General features: G+C 37.7%; 1 protein-coding gene across 1 annotated transcript in view; it reads right to left on the minus strand.

Moving 5' to 3' along the window:
* large1 (LARGE xylosyl- and glucuronyltransferase 1) overlaps positions 1–25,116 on the minus strand; it is a 518,602-nt gene that overhangs the window by 398,830 nt on the left and 94,656 nt on the right. Inside the window, exon 2 of the mRNA XM_051928585.1 lies at positions 5,004–5,193. Within this exon, the coding sequence (XP_051784545.1) occupies positions 5,004–5,109 (106 nt within the window). The 5' untranslated portion in view covers positions 5,110–5,193. The remainder of the gene's footprint in view (positions 1–5,003; positions 5,194–25,116) is intronic.

Here is a 25,116-nt window from a genome sequence, read left to right on the forward strand (position 1 = left end):
TTGTTACTTTCTCTGCTGTCTAGTCCCAAAACTATGCAACGTGTGTAACTTGAATTTATTTGATCATTTAATTTACATGGTCTGTTTGAAGTAAACCTTGTTAAATAAGGCATTCTCTAAATCTTTTTGATGCCAGCAAGAAAAATCAAATAATAATAAACTAAATGGTCAGGTCATATTAATAAATCCCCATATCAAAATGAAAGGTTCACATTTAGAATGCGGACAATTTTTGCTCTTATGTTTTTAATACGTGTTCCAATATTTTTTCAATGACACTAATCAAGAAAAAGGAATAGCTGATGATTTCTATTCAAGCTAATAATCTTCTCTATTGGGCATTCGGCACACATCATGTAATTAAGTGGTGGTTTAAACTGAATTTCTTTTTATTACTTTAAAGATATCCTAATGCACATGACAGCTTATTGCTCAAGAACTGCGCATCAGCACTTACTGACATATGTCAGAATTGTATTAGACAGCTAGGGTACATTGCAGGAAGTGTAAGTGGATGCGCAACACAGTTCATAGGATACTGAAGTTTCATCAGAGCTGTTCAGCCTTTTACCACAGACACTTTAATGGACAAGTGGAAGGAAAATGAGACAGGAAAAAAATAAGACAGGAAATTCAAGAGTTAACATCCCATTATCTACTTCGCTAACACAGCCTCCTGATTCTGAGTGGAGAATGCTTTTGCATCCAATTATCTCTGATTTTGTGCCTCTTTCCCTAGAGTCAATAATTTGTGTGCACCACTTACAGTATCCAATGGGGGAAATATACTCACCTGTGCATTGGGATTAACAAGTCATAGCAATGAGGCATGCTTTATTCTCCTGCATCTCCTCTGGCATTCACTTGCCTTGCCATTCGGCGTTAAGTATCCCTTTATTTTATTTTTGTGTCTTTCAATTATGGAGATGCAGGAAGGAGAGAAAGCATACAGCAACTAAAGGCTAAATTATTCAGACACCAAAAGCATGCAATGAGGAAAGATTAAGAGGAAATGTTATTCTAGACTTTGTCAAATGCTAAAGCTCGATTTCTGGGAATGAATACACTTACTTCGTTACAGAGCAGGACAGGATTTGAATGTTTAAATAAAAAATGAAACTATATATGCATATTTCCTTCTCTCTTTCACAAGTCCACAATTTCTTTCACTTCCATTTTAAATGAAAGCTGTAATCTATCTGAAGACTGTCTTTTATATAGGTCTTTATTTATTTTCATAATAATGTCCACAATAGCTATGTCCTATTGTAACGATTGTTGGAAAAAAGTACTCATGTAAATAAACATGTAACCATAATACACATAAAATTTTAAAGGACATACCGTTTTATTATTATATTGCATCTCCCTTCAATAATGAACTGTGTATGGCAGGTTAAAAACTGACTATATGGTTATTGAATCTTGGCTACTAGTACTGTGGTTAGATTTAAACACACAAGTTCAGATCCCAGCTTTGTTGTAGTATGTCCTCCTACATATTTTTTAATGTTATTCCGGTTTTCTTATGCATCCCTCAGATATATAGGTTAACTAGCAACTCCCAAGTGAACTTGCCTCAACTATTTGTTAAAGTGGGAATGAGTTCCCATGTATCCTGCAAATGTTGCGATGTACAACACTCTGTTCATTCCTTGAGTCTGGTGCTGCCACAACAGACTACAGCCCTCGTGATCATACAGTATAATAAAATGTGCAGGCCATGAAAATGAATTGCCTTTCCTCACCCGCCTGAGGTTTATTTTCTCCAAGGACACTGTTAAAAGGAGCTTTCAATTTTGACCCTTTGTGAATTGGGCCTCTCTTTTGTTAGCTGGAACTCCATTAACATGACTTAAGTTACCATATTACTGTTAATTGTACTATAATAATCCTCTTTATGATGGCCACTGGAAACACAGTAATTGATAAAGTTGTTACATTAAATTTGACTAGTAGAACACTAGCCCTCCAATAAAAGGGATTCGAAACGGGTGAAGTTCACTAATAGAATGATAGACTTGAATATGAATTATGAACATCTAGGCATCATATTGTGGAGGATTATCAGTAGTGGTTCTAAGGGATGCCAACGATAAGGAGCTGTGGATGTGTTTCTCTGGTCCTCACCTAAATGAGAAGTCAAAACGTAGTTAAAGGTGGTGAAATGTGTCCAAAATGAAAGAAATGAGCATGGAAAAAACAAAGATGAACCAATGGAAGGCTGCGATGAACCATTAAATCAAAAGTCTGAAGTATTGTGTGTTATATCTATCTATCTATCTATCTATCTATAATGGTATTGGTCTTGTGTAAAAGAGGTGAGGAAGTAATTTGTAAAGCTGTGGAAGTTATATGATGTTTGTCAGTGTTTGTAGTGTGCATTCTTCTGTTAATTGTGTTATTGGGTGAATAAACTGACGAAACCACTTACAGTGGGCCCTGGTGCTGGTGTGTTTGGTGGAGAAGAGTTTGCTGCAGAAGTCTTTATCACAGGGCATCACTAATTGCTATTAAATCCTGAAGTGTGCAAAGTAAATCAGAAGATATAAGAGTAATTTCCAGTCTGGAAATTGAGTGCATGATGGCTATTGAGATTGGTGTAGGCCGCAGGTCGGTCTTTGCAAGGGTATATCCACCAATATAATAATAACCTAGATTATGAACTCTGAAGACTTAGGCACCATGTCCTGGTTGGATTTCAACAGAATGTCCCATGGATGCAAAAAGCTAAGAAATTGTTGATAGTGTGAATGTATTGTAAATAGTGTTGGTTTTTTTTTTTTGGTAATTCCTGTGGAATTCAGTATTCCTATAGTCTTTCAGTATGAATGGTGCTAAAAAGAAAGAAAGCAAAACATTTACATTGTGGCAAAACAGTCTTTTGCTTCCAGGGAAAATAACACCCCACAGTGAGGACATAGCTGATCCAAGTTGATTAAGTACTGTTCGTCCAAGAAACATCGATGTTTGTCTGTTAATGCAACGTGCGTAAATGGGTGTGAGCACAGCAACTGGCAGAAGAGCCATTTGTACCTAAGTAGGATCATAGTCTGTATTAGGGTTTAGTCTATTCAGATGATGGGCATGTCCGCATGTTTCAATATGGGTCTACATTAAAGTATAGATCTTGCTGTGACATGCAGCATTTTTTCATCATACAGTCTTTTGTTGGTCTTCAGTTTCCTCCATGTGCTTTGCCCGTGCACAGTGTTAGCAGCTGTTGTTTTTTTTCTCATGTTATTGTTCTATTTGAACTTTTCTTTTGTGATGAAGTATGAAAAATGTACTTGGTGGTCAGTAGATAGCCAGGTACATGAAGCCCAATTTCAGTTCTACCATCCCACAAACATGAAAATCGTGGGCTTTGTTGCATGTGTCATGAGATAAGCTGTCAATTGAAATAGACTGAGGTCAAGCTTTAAAGGCCAGAGGTGATATACAAAAAAAGCCTTACAGATTTTATTACAGTAAAGCTATTTATATGTTGCACTAATATTCACTTTAATACTACAGCATTACATCGGTCAGCCTGTGTAAATTGTCTAAGCCTGTTCTCAATTAAAATCAAAATATAGGTAAATTAACCAAGTATAAAGTGTAATAAAAAATAATAACAGTTCATCAAATTTAAGCAGTTGTGTGCTGTTAAAATATTTTTTAGTTTTATTGTACTTATGGACTGAATTACAATAAAACAAAATCAGTCAACAATACAATCTGTACAAAATTCTAAACATAAATGTTTAAAATTAAGACAAGGTCAGCACTCAATACCTCTCCTCCACCCTGTTGAAAGAGCTATGTGAATAGAAAGCCCATAACGACTAAGTTCCTCCCATACACTGATACATCAAATAAAGCAGAAGCCAGGCAAGATTGTTTTAGAGTTTGCTTTTCTTGCCAAATTCCAAAGAAGATTCTCATCAAGAAAATTTGATATTCTTCTAATTTTGAATAATATAAAAGAATCACTTTTGCACTGAGTTGTGGAAGGTACATAGGTTAGGATTCTTTCAGCCAAGTAAGATATGTAACCTTGGAAATAATATAGCGCAGGATATCATAATAGCTTTTTCATAACATAATCCTATCCAAAATGATGCTATTAAAGAATTGGGAGTATTTGTAAATCCAACACCACCGTTACAGATTAAATTAAGTATTGTTCTCCTCAACTGAGTGTGCGTCATTCCCAAAAAATTACACAGAGAGGTCAGTAATTGATGGCTTTTTCCACAGTGTAAATCCTGTCCCTGATAGATTTAAAACAATTGTAACAGGGATGGTTGTGTAGTTTTATCTGAATTACACCATGTTTTACATAGACTGAAGATACAGATTTCTTGAGAATGGCAGAATTCCATTTCTTATTTGAGTTATAATTAAGAAGGTCCCTTTTCCCACCGTATCCTACCAACATCATGGTAGGAAGATTAAAAAATGTACCCTTTTCTTAACAATTCCTTTTTGTTCAGTTATGCTAAGCTAAGCAGTAAACACCTTTTAACAAGACAAGGCACACTCTATACTGATATACTAGAGCATATTATATAGCCAGAACAACACACATCTGTCTTTATTGAACTAAACTTTATTTTTCTTTATCCACTGTAACCCAGCAATAATTATCTTTTGTTCGTTCTATAAAGTCAATTCCGCCTCATAATGAACTGAAAATGCACTTAAACGTTACAAAAACTCCACTTAAAGAAGAACTAATTGATGGACTTTTGTTTCTTTGTCGTAGTCAAAAAAAAAAAAAAAGAATGGAAAGTGTACTGAAATGTTTTTTTAAAAAAAAACTACTTTTGGACAAAATTACTGAGTGACTTCCATATATAACAAAAGAACAAAGAACCATGATAATCTCTTCTTCAGTCCTCCAATCTTCGCACATGATTCTGCATATTGGCGTCTTCAATGCTGTACATCTAAATTTTTATGTTTAAAAAAATTCAAATTTAGTATGCTCAAATAATAGGAGTGGAAAAAAATCATACCTTGGTAGTTCCCAGCAGACAAGTACAGCCAGGTGAGAGCAGGAACAAAGAGGAGGGCAAGAGAGGCAGCAAGGAACTTCCGACGCCCACGACACATTCCCAGCATCCTCTGTAGACAGCAAGACAGTCAAAAGGTGGCACAACCTCTATGTGGGAAGGAGCTGTTTGCCAGGGGGGCGCATGGCACTTTCTATGAGACACAAAGACAAAACAGGGAGAATGTTATTCAAGTTTGTACATACTCGGGTACTTTTAAACTCAACAATTTAAAGCATACCACACCAGAAGAGGCTGCTCTTTGACGACATTCATTCAGATTGCATCTTCATTCTCTCACACAGGCAATGCAGCTGGCTTGTAGCCACTAGATAAATACGTTAAGTCTGGGCTTTTGAGAATTAGGAGCACAAACATAAGAGCTCCTTTAATCTCAGTGGCATTTCGAAGGCCCATAAATACTAATGAGATTTTTTTTTTCTCTTTGAATTCAATGAAGCTTTCTAAACTGTATAGCTGATAAAGAAACAAATTCTATTCCTATTGTAGTTTGCTTATTTTCTAAGCCTTAGGTCTAATTTGCTGAACCAAAAAGGACTCTATATTCTAAGACGTTTGCAAAATACATTAGCTTCTGCACTGTAGCATATTGCTATTTAAAGGAATTAAAAATTAAAACAAACCGCAATATCAGTACCCAAGAAAAGAAAACCTAGTATCATTGCAGATATTTCATTTTTAGAAACAATTCCATGGATTTTTGACATAATGTTTTTAGGAAAATTAGAAAAATATACATCAAATACTTGGATTATTAATTTAATAATTTGGTAGATTGTTACATCATGCTATTTATAGTTTTGATCATACATTATTGCAGATGTACCGTAGTTATTCATTAAAACATGAGTAACTAACGTTAACCAGTTTTTAAAATGTGCACTATTTCATAATTTTGTGAAGAAACATACCACTTGACTAGCTTTTGCTAGTGTATCATCGCTTCTATGAGATTTTAAGGTTGACCAAAAAATGCATCCATGTGAATATGTAAACTTAGTTTGGAAATGAAGAATTCAGCTTCTAGGACCTAAACTTAACAGGAATTTCTGTAAAGTAAGCTTTCTTGCACATGAACAGTGTACTACTGTATTTATTATAAGATTGTTCATGGCTGCCTTCTAGCGTCAGGCACAGCATATGCCATTTAATGTCTTTGTCAGATTAAAGCTGACAAAGAACCTCTGAAGGACACGATCTGGAAGTGTCAGAACTGATGCTGAAAAGGACCTGCAAGGATTGCAGTCCTGGCTTGATAGAACAGAGAAAAGTAGAATACAAACACCATGGAAAGAGAAACTACTTGTTTTGACATCAAAAGAATAAAGCAAAAAAGGAGAACACATGTATAACTGTTTCTGGAGTTTCTGCTGAATTCTGTTGATTTCCTTTCCACTAACCTTAATTTATAACTTCACAGGTGGCACAAACACATAGATGGTGCACTATTGTGTAGCGGAGTTTGCATTTGTGCCTGACAGTTCCAGAGTTCTGGGTTCAATTAACATTATGTGAGGAATGTGTACACTGTCTTCATTTCTGCATGGGTATATCAATGTACTTCTGTAATTCAAGGACTCACAAGCTAGGGTTAATGGTCACTAAGTTTATCTGGTGTGAATAAGGACTGATGTATTAAAAAATGGACTGGCAACACAGTTCAAGGGTGTTGTCTGTCCTGGAGTAAAACAACAACAGACTTTAGCTTGTCATGACAGTGTACTAGAAAAATCTAGGCTCAGATAATAGATAAACGGATAGATGGACTTTACTCACATTAGTACAGTGCATATGGGAAATAGGCAGCTAGAAATTTAATTATTATTATAATTATTTAATAATCCTTTATCCTAGGTACTTACAAAGCAAGTTAAATACATACAAGAGTGAAGGTGCAAGCATCAAAAGCAACAGAAAACAAGATAGAAAAGCAGGCACAAGGGAAATATAACAACTATATAGTTATACCTGAAAATATTTTTGTAGTATTCTCACTATACTATACTCGTTGTCAGTACAACAGAAGATACACTGTAGGACAGAAACTTAGCAGTTCCAAAATAGTTTAAAAAAAAAAAAGTTTTTTTTTTTTGTTTTTTGTTTTTTTTTACAAAATATGGCTAAACACATTTGAAAAGATGAAGGAAGATTATTCCACAGCTTTGGAGCTAGAAGTGAGAAGTATTATCCAGTCTTGGCTCATCAGACAGGCAGAGGCAGATCAGACACTTCTTGAAGGGGCATAACGAGAGACCATGGATTGAAGTTACTGACAAGAACAACAGTTTTGAGAACTGTAAGTCAAGACAAGAGTTTTGAACTGGATCCTTGCAGTAACAGGATCCTTGCAGTAACAGGAAGCCAATGTAGAGAACAAAGCAGATGAGAAGGAGGAGTGCAATGAGGAACACGGAACACCAGTCAAACAGCTGCATTTCAGAGGCGCTGTTGAGGTCTGATTGCAGCTGAAGGAAGACCTGGCAGGAAAGAGTTGCAATAGTCCGTCCAAGAAAGGACCGGGGCCTGAACAAGGGGTTGTGTGGCATAATTATGAAGAAGAATCAAAATTATCTGTATATTATGAAGAAAGAAATGATAGGACTGGTTCACTAAAGATGCATGTTCAATAAAGATAGTGAGGAGTCCAGTGTTACTCCAAGACTCCTGACCATGTCTGATGGTGAAAGGACGTTTTCCAGGGTGATGCTTAGAGACAAATCTGAAGAAGGGGAATCGGACAGCAAGTACAAGGTATCTGACTTTAATAAAGGCGAAGTTTAAGGTGATGATCATTCATCCATGACAAGATGTCAGAGAGAGAACTAGAGATCTGGAATGAAACCTGTGTACTATAAGAGGGAAATGAGAGGAAGATCTGTGCATTATCAGAATAGAGGTGATAGGAGAATCCATGAGGAGAAATTAGATTAGACCAATTTATTAATCCCATGCAGAGATAGATAGATAGATAGATAGATAGATAGATAGATAGATAGATAGATAGATAGATAGATAGATAGATAGATAGATAGATAGATAGATAGATAGATAGATAGATAGATAGATAGATAGATAGATAGATACTTTATTAATCCCAATGGGAATGACATTGCCTAAGGAATGAATGTGCAGGGAAAAGAGATGTGAACCCTGTAGTCTTTTAATTAATTTGATATTTGAGTAGATATTAATTAATTAAAATATTAATTAGATATTTGATTGAATAATTGTGGGTAAATGTTAAAGTAATTCTATCTGGTAAGGACTATGACTAGAAAAGATAAATATAACTATTTCAATGGTTTTTGTGATCATTTTTATTTGCATAATTTGGCTTTAATACAACTCTGGATAATGCATCAAAATGGACACCTATATTACTTCATGTGCATTTCATATGTGTAGAATGTAGACAGAGTGCCTCTGTTTGAGAGCATCATATAAATCTGCTGTTACAAATTCTCCATGTATCTCTGGGTTTGCACGTGCTGTACATTTAACTGCAGATCCTTAACTATAGAAAACATTACCATAATGTTAAGAAAATTAGAAAAACAAAGAAATCAATATATGTTAGTGTAAACAGTCAAAATTCAATATTTAAATGGTTGCTGTATATATTCACTGAAAAATCTAAATTTACTTGGCCATATTAAGGCATATTGTTTTTTTATCCACTATATAAAAACAGTGTCAATACTGTATCCCTACTTGAATTCTCCATTAATGCAGTGTGCCTAATGTAGTGTTATAGAGTGCCAAGTCCAAGTACAGTAACTACTACAAATATTCCTTTCATATATTCAATATTCTGAACCCATGTCACTGGCAAGGCTACTGATCAGGGTCTCGCCAATCTCAGTTTCATATGCTTATAATAGAATTTCTGGCTATGAACCCGGGACTTCTGAGTCAGAACCAAATACTTATCAAATGAGCAACTGGGAAACTTTGAAACCAACCGAATAAACATGCATATGACTTCTAAAGTGCTGCTGGAAGGGTAAATTTTGCAGCAACTCTCTCTCTCTATGCTTTGCTTGTTCTCACCCTGCATTTTACATTACAGGTTATGTGTAGCATCACATAAACAGCAAGAAAAAAAATATAGAAGGGACACAAACATCAAACAAACTCAAACTGACCTAAAGGTTGCACACAAAAAACGAGACAGTGCAGGAAATTGAGCTCAGGTCCCTGGAAATGAGAGGCAGGAGTGCTAACCACAATGCTGCTCCCTATCTACATTGTGAACTGTTTTTAAAGACAAGATTCCAGAAGCTGTACCTAACTAGCTGTATTTTATGTCAAATAAACCTACTCAAATAAAAACAAAAACGGAGAAGGCTCACCCTGGCTGAAATTTAAAGGCTGCCATGCTGTCACACAGAATTGCCAAGATAAATGAGATCATCAACATGTATTGTGATGTTTTTGCAGTAATGGCTTACTACTCTTGCAAGTGGGGAAAAAACAGACACAGAAGGGCTGCTTCTTAAAGAAACAAAAAATGTTAAAAATCTGTTAAAACTGAACTGATTTTTTTTTTTCTTTTTTACACACAGCCTGAAATAGATATTAAAGACAATAATATGAAATAATATAAAATTGTTTTGTAGTAATCTGTTTTTTAGAGCATGCTCACAATTTCCAGGAAATGTGCCAGTCATTAATATCGTACTCAACCTAGAGGTTTCTACATATCAATAAATGGAGTTTCACCACCTGGCTTCTGAAGAGGATGTATTGTGATGCCCGAGAGAAAGCGCGACAAAATATTTGGAAAAGATTTTTATTATGAGGTCATCCCCATGCTCTGCACAGAGCTACCAAACACAGGAATAACAGTGTTCATTCCAGCTTTCAGTTACATCATTAACCTAGTTCTAATATTCATCTTTATTCAAAAAGCAACAAAAGCTTACTTATACAGTTATGAGAACTTAAAACCAATCAAGTGCTATAACCCTTTCCATTCATACTTCCTTAAAACCATAGCTTCCACCCAACCACTAGAGTTCACATTTTGCTTTGCAGCCTATATTGTTACATTTTGTTGAATAAAGGAGAGCACAGCCTTTAATAATGAATTAAAAGCACTGCTACAACTGAGCCTCTCCTTCATATTGGCCACAGCAACAAACACAAAGTATAAACCTGAACTTTAACAGTATTGACTAATCAATTCCCTCAGGTGCTCTCTATAAAACAAGCATTCAGAATCCACAGCCAGGCACCACACAGGCCCTTTCACAGTCTGTAAAAAGGACATTCAAGGAAAGATCTGATTAAACTAGTTAATGATATAGATTATTCTGATAGTGCTGCAACAGAGTAAATTGATCCCTGAAAGCACAACTAAAAAGCCTAAAGCTATACTAATTTGCAGTCTGCCACATTTATTCCCATTTTATTTCCATAGCTTGTTATTTCCCACATGGGGTTAAATGGTTTAACAGAGAATAAAATTGATGAAATGGAAACAAAAGTATCCTGTTAAGGCAGTTATTACCTTATAAATGTTATGCTGAACAAAAATCTTTATTAAATACATAAACATACTACAAATCTTCTTTGCTAACTAAGCATTTATCAATTATTAGGTCACAAGGAGTCAGGTTCTATTCCTGTGCAGGACGTATTGCCAAAATTGGGCATGACGCCACTCCATCGCAGGTCAAATTAACACGCCCTGCACAATATAGACTATTGTTGCACCATGACATCATAACCAAAAAAAAAAAAACAACTCAATTAACCATCAGTCTTCATTAACTGTCAGGGCTAAAGAAAAAAAAAAAAAACCCACAACCATTGCATATGCCAGGGCCTACCTATTACTGTACTACTACTGCCATGCAGTACGCTGCGAGCTTTGCACATTGGAACAACTTTCCTTTGTGCTAGCGCATAGTGTTCTTCCCCAGCACCACAGTATCAGTTATGTACCCTCAGTTGCAATAGCTTTTCGTAAATTTTCTCTTCTGTTATAATTAATCTTCTATAAATTGTTGCGGCCAGTAAACATGTGTTGTGTTACTGAAATTACTAAACATTTACGAAATGGCAAAAGCTACTGCTTCAATTTAGGAAGTAGGAAGAACAGTGAATGATATAAAGCGTGATTACCAACAAAATTGAAAAATGTTTCAAAAATGGAAACCACTGACATTAATGATATTCTGTATTAATGTTAATGCTCTTTTGTATTGTAATTTTCTTTTTAAATTCGGTTATGTTTTGTTAATATATTGTTACGTGCATGCAGCTTGTGATACACTCTATGGGAGCAGAAAGGGTTGAATGAATGCTGTAAGTGATGGGACTGGGTGAAAGGCTCCTGTTCTGTAAGGGGCAGATACGCCTCTTAAGAGATGAGTGACAGGAGATGTTAGGAGAAAAAGGAAGGTGCGGCAGAAGGAAGTTAAGAGAAGGGAGTCAAGAGACAATAAGCAGGAGTGCATGTGATATAGAGAAAAAAACAATGTAAGGGGCAGGAGATAAACTGATTGGTAGGGAAATCTTTCTTTTTATTGTTTTGGAGGTATGCTCCGTAACCCATATAATGGCATATAAGACACGGCACCATTTGTTACAGAACAAAGACTCCGAGTAAAACATAGAAAACTCCAGTACCTCCAAGTTGTACTTGCTTATTATACTGGTCGTTACAATATTATAGGAATTCATTAATTTGGTTAAAACTATATTATATTTTGTTAATATGGTTTTTTTTGTAAATAAATACAACTCTTCGCTAAACTAATCTACTGTATATCATTTTTAAAGTAGCTGTTCTGTCCTCGGTCATGATCTCTGACGGATAATCAAGGTTTTACTGTATAATGACGATGATGATCACAGCACATTCTATAAAGTGAACATGCATCTTTAGTGAACTTTAATCTGAAGCCCATGTCACATTAGATGACTTTCGCAGTCATTTTCAGTCGTAGCCATCATTTACATAATCTTAGTCAATGGGAATCAGCCGGCCACAAGCTCATGTGAAGACTTTCACCGAATGGCTGAGTCCAACTAGTCTGCAACTGACTATGGTAAAAATCAAAGCTGTTCAATTTTCTTATCAGCCAGAGGGGTGAGCTGTATACGCAGGAGAGATGACAACCAAAGAATGCTCATCCAGAAGTACAATGCATAGAATGTAGGAGTAAAAGGAGGAAAAATAAGGAACAAACGTGTACAAGTAGAAGAAAAGTTCATCAGTCTAATGTCTCTTGTTTTATGTACTAAAATGGAATGGGAAAAAAAGAAAAAAATAAAAGGGTTGAGACTGCGATTGAATGCACCATAGCTATTAACCCTTTACCCAGTGCAGGTACAACACCAGCTCTGTTAGGGTGCACTTGGGTTACGAACCTCACAAACAGAAGAGAAGCTCATCTGTGTGATGTGTCATACATACCACAACAGAATAGAAAATGGAAATAAAGTGTAGACATTGCTACTGAAGTCAACTGCAGTGATAACCCTTCATAAACCTCTGGCTCTGTCAGGCAACACCCAATTGTCTGTCAGAAAAAGGTGTGAGCATGATTATGCTAGAAGATCAGCGGGTCCACAACTAGGAAATTAGTGGTCAATTTTAAATAAATAATCATGCCCTCAGAATGTGCCAGCTCAGGTGCGGGTGTGTGTGAGAGCGTTTCGCTCCGCAGTTAATTGGGGAACTGGTTGATTGCACCACATACACAGGCGGAGGCAGGCAGCTCAGTCAAGCATCTCAGTGATGCCACGGAGGGAGCGAATCCTCACACCCGTATCCAGTTAGGCAGCAGAGGATAAAGGAGCCTGCATGGGACAGAAGGCAAACAGGAAAAGACAGAAGAATGAAAGAACAGAAAGAGGGCCAGGAGAACAGCATCATGGGGGAAAGACAGGATGAGCCAACCAGCCAGCCAGCTAGGGAAAGGCAACAAGGTCGTTGGCCCCACAGAGAAGCAAAGGATTGGTGCTCGAAGGGTGTATCGTCCCCGCTGATTATTCTAGAGGAGCGAATGTAATTGAGGTGGTGTCCTACCCAAGGGATCTGAGGTATGCCAGGGGTGCGAAAAGGATAACGGGAGGACAACTGACCCAGTGCGGACTGACCAATGCCACACAAAGCAGCCAAGACATGGGTCAGGTTGCAGATGACTGCAGCAGCTGAGTAAGGAATGGGTGAGCCAGGGAGAGAAAGTGGAAGCTGTGCTGGGATCATCAAATGGAACAATGACCCGATGACTGTGACGGTTTAATTCTTGTTTTAAACACTGGATTTTAAACTCGCGGATTCTCATGGTTTTAAAGGATTCATTATTTATGGACTTTTGAGCACTGCACCTTTTGTTTTTGTATTGTTTTAATAAAAGCACCTTCACTTAATGCACCTACCCCTTGCTGCTACATGTGTGTCCTCATTTGTCTGGTTCATACCTCGGATGCATTATCGGAGATGGCAAGTTCAAGAGGCTCCCAGTGCCAACCTGCACTGTCACACATACCCCATCACAAAAAGTCACATTAATGTGACATCACCTTTACCAATATGAAACTAAAAGGGCAAAGCATAAGTCACACCCATCTGTGTTGCTTTTCTGTTGCAGGATAGATACTTTGAACTGCTTTAAAGGAATACGCCTGAAACTGGCTTGACACTTATTATTATTTGCCGATTAACCTATGCTGCATGTTATTCGGATGTGGGAAGAAAGTGCATTACCCAGAAACACCAACACAGATACGGAGAAAATATGCAAATTAAACACATACCTGTGACCAGTTCATGATCTGAAGCAAGATCCCTGGGCCTGTGGGGCTGCAAGGGCAACCTCTATGCGGTTTGCTATTAAAATTTAACTTTCAATGCAAGCCCTTTTGAGGAAATTAATATAAACCTCATTTCATATTCCTCCAATTTCAGATTGTAGTAAGCATACAGGCAGGAAATCTGGAAGATGCTTTACACGGATGGGAGGCCCCAAGAATACAGAAAAGCATCCCCAGCCAAGAAAAGGAAGGAGGTTGCACCCTGGCAAGGCTGGCCTAGGGGATGGATAGACTTCCCAGCCGAACATGGTTCTAATACTTTCCCAGGACGGGAGAAAAGTGAAGGACAGAGAAAGACTGTTGCAGAGGGAAATCTAGTTCCCCTGGGTGCTAGATGGCAGCAGCCGTCCATGACAGTGCCCATTCAGGAACCAGCAGGGAATGCTGGGAGATGTAGTCCAGTAATACAGCCCTGCTGGGGACCATGGGTGCTGCAAGGGGGCGCTGTAGGGAGATGTGCACCCCAATTTATGGGAATTCTGTGTGACCCGGAAGTACTTTCATCTGGCAATCGCCCTGGCACTGGAAGTGCTCCCAGGTCTGTAATAAAAGGGTCCGCACTCCCTTATCCAGACTAGTCCGAGCTGGGAGGACGTGGAGCAACACTCAACTGGAGGAGGGAAGTCTGGAGGTGAAAGAAGAGGTGAATTGTGGAGGGAGAGAGAAATTACTTGTGCGACTGTTGGAGGTATTTGGTGAATAAACCTTCCATTATTTGAACCCGGGACTCTTTGTGTGTTCGTGTTTTGGTGTTTGAGGCTCGCTGACATCCCTGCTTCTATCACATATGTTAATGTTTTTTAGTTTTGGTAACAGAAAACTAAATCTAACATGGTTTTCACACACAGTGATCCTGTTTGAAGCGCTGAGATGTGAAGAGTAAATTTTTTCCTGACGCCCCTTTACTTCGATAGAGAATTCCCCCAAAACCCCTAATAGTGCATTGGTTCAACAAGTGCACAATGACACACAATCCAAATTCAGATTTATAAAATGTCAGAATGATTAAAAAATCATCAAAAAGCAAAGAAACATCGAAAAATAAAAAAAATGTAACCCTCTTGAGATATTAGGAAAAAAGACAACAAAGACACTATTAAAAAATATATATATTACTACAGTGACTGTGGACCAATTAAAATAACATAAAAATTCTTTAACTTTCACAGGTATGTTGTTATAAACTTAAGCTCAAAGCACTAAAGAGTTCCAAAATCACTTCCAAAAATGCCAACATTTGTACCATCAAACGCTGACTAGACATAATCCCTTATATAATTTTTAAAGTAGCTGTTCTGTCCTCGGTCATGACCTCTGACAGATAATCAAGGTTTTACTGTATAATGACGATGATGATGACACTTATTCCATTTACTTTCCTGGTGAAAGCGGCTGTCTGGAACAGATTGTCGATGTTGCAGCCTCCTTTTCTTTTTCCATCGCATTTTCTAGTAAGATGCGACGACGAAGTTCCTCTGCAAGGTGAGCCATGAACACTCTTCTTTTCTCAGTGGCCCCCATACATGCCCTGCACAGTACATGTGCGTTGATCGCCGCCAGGTCAAACTTGTTATAGCACAAAGAACCGGCCACCTGCATGTTCATCACTAAATATGCTCATGCCTTCTGGTTCATGATGTCAACGCAGCACGGAGAAAAAAAGAAAGAGACAAATATATGGGACATTGGGTATAAATTTATGGTACTTGTAAAAGTTAGCTTTTTTCAGTTTTATTCTCTCAATCACAATCACGCTGTAAACACCCACTCCGCCCCTCCTGACTCTAAGTAACAGCACCAGCCTAAATTCACACCCGATCTGACGCTGTTCATTTTCAAATAATATTGCATTAGTGCAATGATGTTTTCTGATCGGTAGGGCCTACTATTCAGGTCATAAAATGATTTCTTCAAAATGTCACATATATTGTCTCTTTCTTTCAAGTGTGTAATAGAAACTACAGCACAGAGAGAAGTGTGTACATTGCAACAGGTACACATGTCGTAAATGTAGAAAGGACGGTCCTTGCGTGTGTGTGAACTGTTAACATTTGAATTTGATGATTGCATATAGCGCTGAACTGACCTCTCTGTACTATTTTTTCCTCTGCATGTCCTGGAGTACAAAAGAAATAGCACCATACAGAAACATGGAGACTGGCAAGATCGGGGGAAAAAACCTTGAACCTTTTGTGAAAGTGTTTATTTGATCTTTGGACTTCAGGCTTCACACATTATATAATTTATGCCAACATCTTGTCATTTACTACTAAAATATGACAAACGTTTCTGTTTTAACAATGTGTTTACACAGATTATTGTAGAAACGGAACACACATGAAATGCATTTGTTCCAAATAACGATCTATTATTTCCACTCTAAAACTCCAGCATTTCACTCCCAGATAATCAAGGCATGAGCTGGGAGAACTTTGTGCACGGTCTGCGGCGGTAGGGGGATGGAATGGCAGGCTGCTTGTCTTTATTGGCACATTTAAAGGAAAAAAGATGCTGATGGAGACGTGCGATGGGATTTAAGGTGGGCCGGATCTACGAGTTTTTTCATACGCTCTGGTAATTCTAGTGTTAAAGGAGGCTAGTACAACAACTTTAAAAGCAACAGGTATGTAATTTTGACAACTTGGTTCAGCAGACTTTGGTTCTGGGATTCTAGCAGTCAGTTTAAATCACTATGGCAATTTAAATAAACTGAGAAAGTTGTTAGAAATAGCTATACACACAACCGGGAGGCACACCGGACTGAGCATAATGGGGCTGACATCATCAGGACATGCAGCTTTCTTTTTATTTAGTGTTCTGAAGACATCCTCTTCTGTGATTAAGATGAGGGAAAAAGATGGAGAAGGCAGGGTCGGGAAGTTAAGAGTGTATTTGAATTACTTCAAGAAGGATTAAACTCGACTAAGCCGGTTTAAGAGCTTTGAGTCATTTTGTAGTTGGGATAGAGGAGGTTTTTTTTGTAGTTTGTCATTTTCACCAGATATTTCCATATCATGTATTCTGATGTCTGGTTTAAACTAACATTCTATAGTTTGGAAATGGCTGTGCCTAGTTTATATTTTGTTGTATTATACTATTGATTAACCCCACTATTAGAGACTGAGTTTTTCATTCTTCACAGCAATTGCACTACCTTTGAAAACAGGCTTTTATTATCATTACTTTATTGTTAAGAACATATACTGTAATTATTCATAAACGTTTATGTGCGATGACAAAATATTCTTAGTGTGTGTTCATCACTGGTCCTCGATGCTGCATTTCAAAATTTTCCAATCAGGGCAGTCAAAACGGTCCCTCAATGTTTCAACAGCCACTGCCAGCTGTGAGTTAGCATTAACTTAGGTTTGTTGAATTTGACTTTTTGTTTATACTGTATAATTGAAAAAGGTACAACATAACATGGCCAGACCTGTTCTGCGGTAGGTCCATAGGAAAAAACAGGAATGACTAAAAATCTACAAGGCTGTTAATGGCGAGATCTTTCCAAAGAAGAGATACAGTATGTTGTGTTAGTTCTCAAACCATCAGATTTGTGTTGCAGTGGAATGTACTGTAAATGTTAATGAGATCATCAGAAGCAAATTATCTGGCCAGGTAAAATGGTTTACAATTTATACAATGGAATCCTACATTCGAGAAATAGATAATTGTATTGAAGAAGAAAACTTAAAGTCAGCTGAAAGCAGCTTTGTTTTGGCTCTTCACTGTATCTCTATGTTCTGTCAAATTCTTTAACTGCAGGTAGAGTAAACAACCACTGAGGTTGCAACTAAAACTCATAAGCTGTGGTAGAACAATCAAAAATGTTGAACAGAAGAAGAGCAAAGGAAATTTTGGAAGGTTGATTTCAGGAATCCTGCACTTAACTAGGGGAATATAAAAAGATATGCTGGTTTTCTCATCTATACTAATAAAAGGCAAAGCCCTCACTCACTGTCTCACTCATCACTAATTCTCCAACTTCCCATGTAGGTAGAAGGCTGAAATTTGGCAGGCTCATTCCTTACAGCTTACTTACAAAAGTTAAGCAGGTTTCATTTGAAAATTCTACGCGTAACAGTCATAACTGAATCCTACTTACGTACATATAGACAACAACAACAACAACATTTATTTATATAGCACATTTTCATACAAAAAGTAGCTCAAAGTGCTTTACATAATGAAGAAAAGAAAAATAAAAGACAAAATAAGAAATTAAAATAAGACAACATTAGTTAACATAGAAAAAGAGTAAGGTCCGATGGCCAGGGTGGACAGAAAAAACAAACAAAAAAAAAAACTCCAGAAGGCTGGAGAAAAAAATAAAATCTGTAGGGGTTCCAGGCCACGAGACCGCCCAGTCCCCTCTGGGCATTCTACCTAACATAAATGAAATAGTCCTCTTTGTAGTTAGGGTTCTCACGGAGTCACTTGATGCTGATGGTCATACAGACTTCTGGCTTTTAATCCATCCATCATTGTTGGAACATCATGGTGCTTTGAGTAGATGGTGGTTGCGCCACCACCAAAAGGACACCGGAAAAGGAAACAGAAGAGAGAGCCTGCAGCTCGGTCGCCGTGTGAGGCGGGGTTGCGTCCTGCATCCTGCATCCCCCGGTCTCCCACATAGTTGGCTGCCTGCCTATATTGCGTCCCCCATTCCCACGCCTCCCACGTAGTTGGCTGCCTGCCTATTTTACACGTTTGGAGAATCGCCAATGCCTCTTAAACATCTTAGATTCACAGATGACGATTTGAGTAGTGGACACTTTGATGTTTATGAATGTTTCAACTCTCAAAAGCTGGATGCAAAGTTATCGATGAAACCAGTTGTATGCTTACAACGCTTGACAGATGCCGAATGTCACTTCAACGCAACAAGTCCTGCAAATACTAACGTAATTGAAACAAACCATGAAACTCAAACCGATTATGACAGCAGCAATCCAAGCTGTGAGAAAACAGTAAAAAGGAGGCGTGTCAGACATCGTGGTACATTTTCTGATGCAGCTAGACGGAAACAACTTCGTGACGCTCCCGCCAAATACTCGCAGAAAAATCCACAAGTTAATAGACACGCTGTCGCTAAATACTCGCAGGCAAATCCACAAGTTCATAGAGACGCTGTCGCTAAATACTCGCAGGCAAATCCACAAGTTCATAGAGACGCTGTCGCTAAATACTCGCAGGCAAATCCACAAGTTCATAGAGACGCTGTCGCTAAATACTCGCAGGCAAATCCACAAGTTAATAGAGCTTCTGTTTCTAGGTACAATCCCAATAATAAAAAGCGGCTCATACGAAACAACAGGTTTGGCTCAAAAAAGCCGATTGTGGATTTCCATACAGCCACCGAAACTTTGTAACAGCACGAGACTTCAGGTCACATGTCTGCAAAAGAATCTAATTGAGGCAACTATTTTTACTGGCAGTGGCTCAGGGGAGAGAGTTTTTATTCCTCGCATCCCTGTTATACCCTCTGATCTCCCATTTCAATTCAAACGCCTCCAATTTCCAGTAAGGCTCTGCTTCGCAATGACAATTAATAAGTCTCAGGGACAGACCCTACAAAATGTTGGCATTGATTTGAGGCAAGATTGCTTTTCACATGGCCAACTGTACGTTGCATGCTCAAGAGTAAGCTCAGCGCACAGCTTAGTCATATTACATCCGGAGGGCTGAACTGACAACGTGGTATACAAAGAGATCCTTAACAAATAATTATTTGCATATTTTCCCTCTGTTTAAAAATGCTTACTTTTCTTCTTAATAATAATTTTAAGGCAGTACTTTGCCACTGCAAAGCATGGGTATTTTTCTAGTTTTATTATATAGTTCAGAGAAAGAGACCACTAACGTGTAGTAAATAAAACTCAAAGTTCAAAGTTCAACAATTTAAAGTAACTTGGTAGATATATAGATAATTTTTGAAATAATCTTTATTCAATCAAATAAAAAGACAAATACAAATTTTACTGTATTCTACTAATAAATATTTCTGAATTATTCCAAATACATTCACCACCACTACTACATATACAGTACACTCCTCCTACTCTGCACATACAATTCAACAAAAGTTTAATCAAAAATGTAAATGTACTCCTTCTTTACTACACTTGTACCAAAAATAAACTCTTCTTACACTGCACCTACTTTTAGACAATTGCTTGAGATACCAGAAATAAAACAATAGCAAGAAATAGATAATATGCATATATAATGAGTGAAGTATGTCCATGGTGCTGAAGAGTTTCAGCACTTTTCACATTCATCATCAGAGACATGGTCACTGAGGATCACAAACTGCTTTCTGCCCAGCAAATAGTCCATCATCCATGACACCATAGGCTCGTACTCCAGCATATCTCTGAGTTTACCACTTAACAGGGACGGGCTGGATGGTACTGAAGCCACTGGTGAAATCAAAAAACAATCGCCACAGTGCTGCCACCTTTATCCAGATGGGAATAAGCCTTGTGGAGTTGACAGATAATCGCATCCTCACTCCAATCTTTGCCAACAGGCAAACTGCAGTGGGTCCAAGAGTTCTTACACAAAAGGACTCATATAATCCAGGACCAGCCTCAAAGATCATCGTGAGGTGTGATATTAAGGACCACTGATATGTAGTCATTAGGTGAAGAGGAACCTGCCATCTTTTGAATTGGAACAATATAGCGTGTTGTCCTCTTTCCTGAGCCTTAGTGGCAGGCTGAACAGGTAGCAGAAAATACTACAATGTACGTTGGCAAAGGCCATAAGTACTGAAAAACTAACTTGTAGGCTGTTAGATGACTGAATGGTATCATCTTAGTTCTTAAATTTCATAAATTCTTATGAAAAAGCGAACCATCTAAAAAGAATATATATAATCACTAAAGCTAAGAAGAATATTACAAGGCTGTGTCAACAATGACTAAGTGACCACTCTAATGATTGGAAAAACATTTCATTCTCAATTTAACAAGTGGGGAGGGTAAATTCACTCTAATTCATTCTGGCACGTAAGATTCCTGTATTTCATTGCCTGAATGTCCTTGTGCAAGCTTTGTAAAAACATAATCGAGAGGAATTTTCTAATCATCCACCTATACATTTTCTCAAAATTGCTCAGGGTTGTGATATTTTGGAAGCCCCTGCTAGCAGTACAAAATACTAGGCAAGAACAACAATCAAACAGGATGCAAGTCTACTAATGGACACATTCACATGTCAACACCCATACTCACTCAGACTGGGTCATTATTTAACCTATTATGAACATATGTGAGATGTGAGAAGAAAAACTAACACAGACCAAAGGAGAGCAAGCAAATTTTACACAGGCAGTGACCAGGCTAATGTCTGAATACAGATCCCTGAAGCCACACAGCACCAATGCTAACCACTTACTCCCTACACAAACAAAAAGGAAAACAGATTAGAAAAATAAAAAGTGAACCTTTTACATCTAGCCAAAGTTCAACTAATAGTTTTCTTTCTGAAGATCTACTTTATACAGCTACCCATTTCAAAAAACAGTTGCATCTGAAATAGAACTGACACAATATATGTTTCTCTCTGTTGAACACTACCAATGACCTTAAGTAGAAATGCCAGACAGCTAGAATTAACAATGTTTCTAGTGGTCACTCACTTATATGGCTCCACTCCAGTGAACACAAATGATATTATCACTGCTTTCAACAAAGCCACAAATAAATACAGAACCCTAGTCTCCAGAGAACATGATTCTGAGCAAAGGACACAAAACACAGAGTTCCACTCTCAAGTAGGTATGAGCAACCCTGGATTCCAAACAAGCTTTTGGTCTGACACTTCAAAGCCAGTTTTTACTTTTTCCACTTAGACACAAGGATTAAATAAGACCGCTGCTTAGTCACTTTTAATAGGACCTCATTTTTTGTGCCACATCCAAAGTAAAGATCATAACATTAAAACCCTTTGACAGAGTGACATGCTCAGCATTATGTTGAAATTGAACCTGCAAGCCATTGGTACCAAGTGCTACCTTTAAATCTATGGGCATAGTTTTTTCTAGTTGTTTTTAACAATGGAGCTAACTTAAAAGTCATAACTGCATCAGGGTCTGCAGTGACAACTAAAGTTTGTTCTATTTTAAGTTATCGTCAAATGCAGTTTGAGCTAAAGCTGTGGTTAAGACGGATTTACTGAGCATCTGCAGAAAACTAAATTATTTCATTATTAATGTACCTTGTTTAAACAAGTAATGAGCAAGTAACTAAATAACACAAACAGAGTAGACTCTGGGACATGTACTGGTAAATACCTTATATTTTGCCCCCCTATACTAAGAGAGTTTAAAAAAAAATAGCATGTGATGGTGCCAAATGCCCAGAACATAACAGAAACATCTATCTCAGGAGATGAGATCAGCCCTCGCCAAATAAAGTCCATTACACACAGATAAGCCAGGATGAAGGTCATTGATTCACTGTCTGTACTTTTTGTCACAAGCTCATAGATGAAAAGAACCGGAGACCGACTAGATACTGTAAAGGAGCTCCAGTTCAGCAAGCTCATTACTTCACACTAAATAAATACACTTATTACGTCTCCTGTTTCTTTCCTATGAATAAATTGTGGATCAGCTTTGATTGCCAGAGATTCCTCAGACTTCAGACTTTCATTTTTCTTACTTTTCTGTGTGAGTTAAGTTCAATGTATTTTCCTTGCCACCTGGTTTCCCAATTCTTTGTTTCCATCACAAAACCCAATTTAAAATATTAATCAATACATCTAGCACACTCAAACTAGCAATTTATGGCATGGTTTGGTCATCAGTATTGATGGGCAATAAAATTAGTGATACAAAGGAGTTCTGCAATATATATCATTGAGGCAAACAAACCTCAAATTAGGATATATTACTTTTTTGGGAACTTTAGGTAGGGTTGTGCTGATAACAAAAAAAAATAAAATAAAAATAATGCAGATTAGGTAAATAGTTATTCCAGCATTGTCGGTTAAGGTGGTTTGGGATAGGGGTTAGTTTTTGGTATAGGTCAGCGTTTCTCAACCTTTAAGTATTTGGCAGTTTTATACACAATTTACATAACATTTCTATTATTATTAAGTTATTAACAGTTCACATACGTTTACAACCCGAGATTTTTCTTCTTTTTTTGCATATAACAAAGACATATGCTTTGCATTTGTCATTCCAACAGATTGCACATCACAAACATTAACACTGCTATCTTTCTTTCGTGTCTGCTGTTTCCATAGGAGGGTGACAATGAGTTAAATTCTAATGGATGTTTTTCAAATGTTGACAAGCAATAAGCAAAAGGTATCACTGAAAACCACAGAAAACAAAAACAGCAAAAAAAAAAAAAACAAACAGTACGAGGAAAGTTCGAAGAAAGAGATTTTTTTTACAATGTTTCTGTTTTGGGGATCGTCGTGCAAACGTGCACAACTGAGCTGCAACCACAGATCTAACTGCTCTGTGGATGATTTGTTCAAGCATTTCAAGGTCACTTCGTTGTAATGAAAGCATCTGCTGAATGTACTTCGTAGTAACACGATTTCTATAGACTCGTGTCATATGGGGAAACTGTCAGGACCATAAAAATAACTTTGTTGTAATACTCTCTCACCTCGGTCTCTCTCCTCTCTCTGCGCTGCTGCAAAGCCCCGCCCGCCAAGCGTTCTGAAAAGTCTGAGTGAGTCTCCGTTGCCGGCAGTTCTCTCGCGGCCCGGGTGTCAGACGGCTGCGGTCCAGTAGTGGGCCGCGGACCGGGGGTTAGGGACCACTGCTTTATACAACTGTTCATATTGTAAATTAATATTTTAATTGCTACTAATTGGGTACATTTTGCCAATGCAGCATACTTTGATCTTCTGATTAACTGTTCACATTTAGCGATCCAAAAAAAAAAATGAAGTCAGATTTTACATATTTTGTATTATATATTCAGTCCATATTTAAGTTGGTTCCACTATGACTCATATTCATACTATTACAACACAAAAAGTTTAATTCGATGCTTGCAATTTACAGGTATTGTCATATTAAGGCCAATTATTCCAGCATGCCACAAACTAGGAGCTTCCCTACAACTTCAGCAGACAAAAGCGCCTGAAGACTGATTTTTGCCGAGTGCAGAATTCTCAGCACACACAAACGGATTACATTAAAAGAGAAAACAAAGATGTTAGAAACCTCTGCTGAAAATCCGCTGTTACATTTGGCTGCAATGTTGTCAAGCTGCTGTGGATGCTCCTATCCCTACGTGAAGTGTAAATCTGGCATGAGCTGTAATGGAAGAAAAACAAAAGAAAAGGCACAAAACACTGAGTTCCACTAAAACAATGTGAAGCATCATTTTTTTTCTTCCCATGGTGATTTTCATCATTATTGTAGAAAAGAATTATGATTAGCATGATTTATTTGTGTCTACTAATTTTAATAATACATTATTCTCAATGGTGTTAACCTTGAGGCTTTTCTGGGCTCTGATTTCTACCTAAAGACGGTTAACCTCAAATGTCTCTCAGGATGTTGCTGCTGTGATTGAATGCACAGTGTTAAGCCCAAATAACTCTCGGGAAAGTAATCTACTGCCATCTGGTGGATAAAGTTAACATGCTGCAAAAAATCATTAATACTTCTATGTGGTTTTCCACTCTAAGGTAACTTGATGTTTATGAGTGGGGTGTCTTCAACCAAAACACAACAACGTGTAAATGAGAAGCTGTAAAGCCAGTTTGAGAACAAACTGAAACTTAACCATTAGTCAAAGTAATAGTCCTGACAATGTGAATTGCTCATCAGACGTTGACACGGATGGTGAAGTGATGCATACGGCATCTTACGACCAAACTGCCATGATACGCCTGGCAACCTTAGTTGCCTGCAGATTAACCATGGTGCAAGTAAGGGTATGTCAAAAAGGGAAAATGGATGCAATCAAATAGAGAGACAAGAAAGAAGTTAGCCCCCTAAGCATTGTACACAATGAAGCTACTGTCAATGTTTGTGCCAGGGGGTATGTGGAGGTCACTAAGCCTTGCTCCATGGTAGCTTACAATAACACAAAAAGCAAGTCAATCGTGTGGAACAGGCACTGACATCCTACCCTCTATTGTGCAAGCAACTGAAACATATTATAAGTGCACAAAGAAACACGCTTCTAATGTCCCCATTGCAACATGTGATGCTGCACTGATCACGGTTTCAAAACATGCAAAT

This window comes from Erpetoichthys calabaricus, chromosome 1 (assembly GCF_900747795.2).
Source record: "Erpetoichthys calabaricus chromosome 1, fErpCal1.3, whole genome shotgun sequence".
Classification (NCBI taxonomy): Eukaryota; Metazoa; Chordata; class Cladistia; order Polypteriformes; family Polypteridae; genus Erpetoichthys; species Erpetoichthys calabaricus.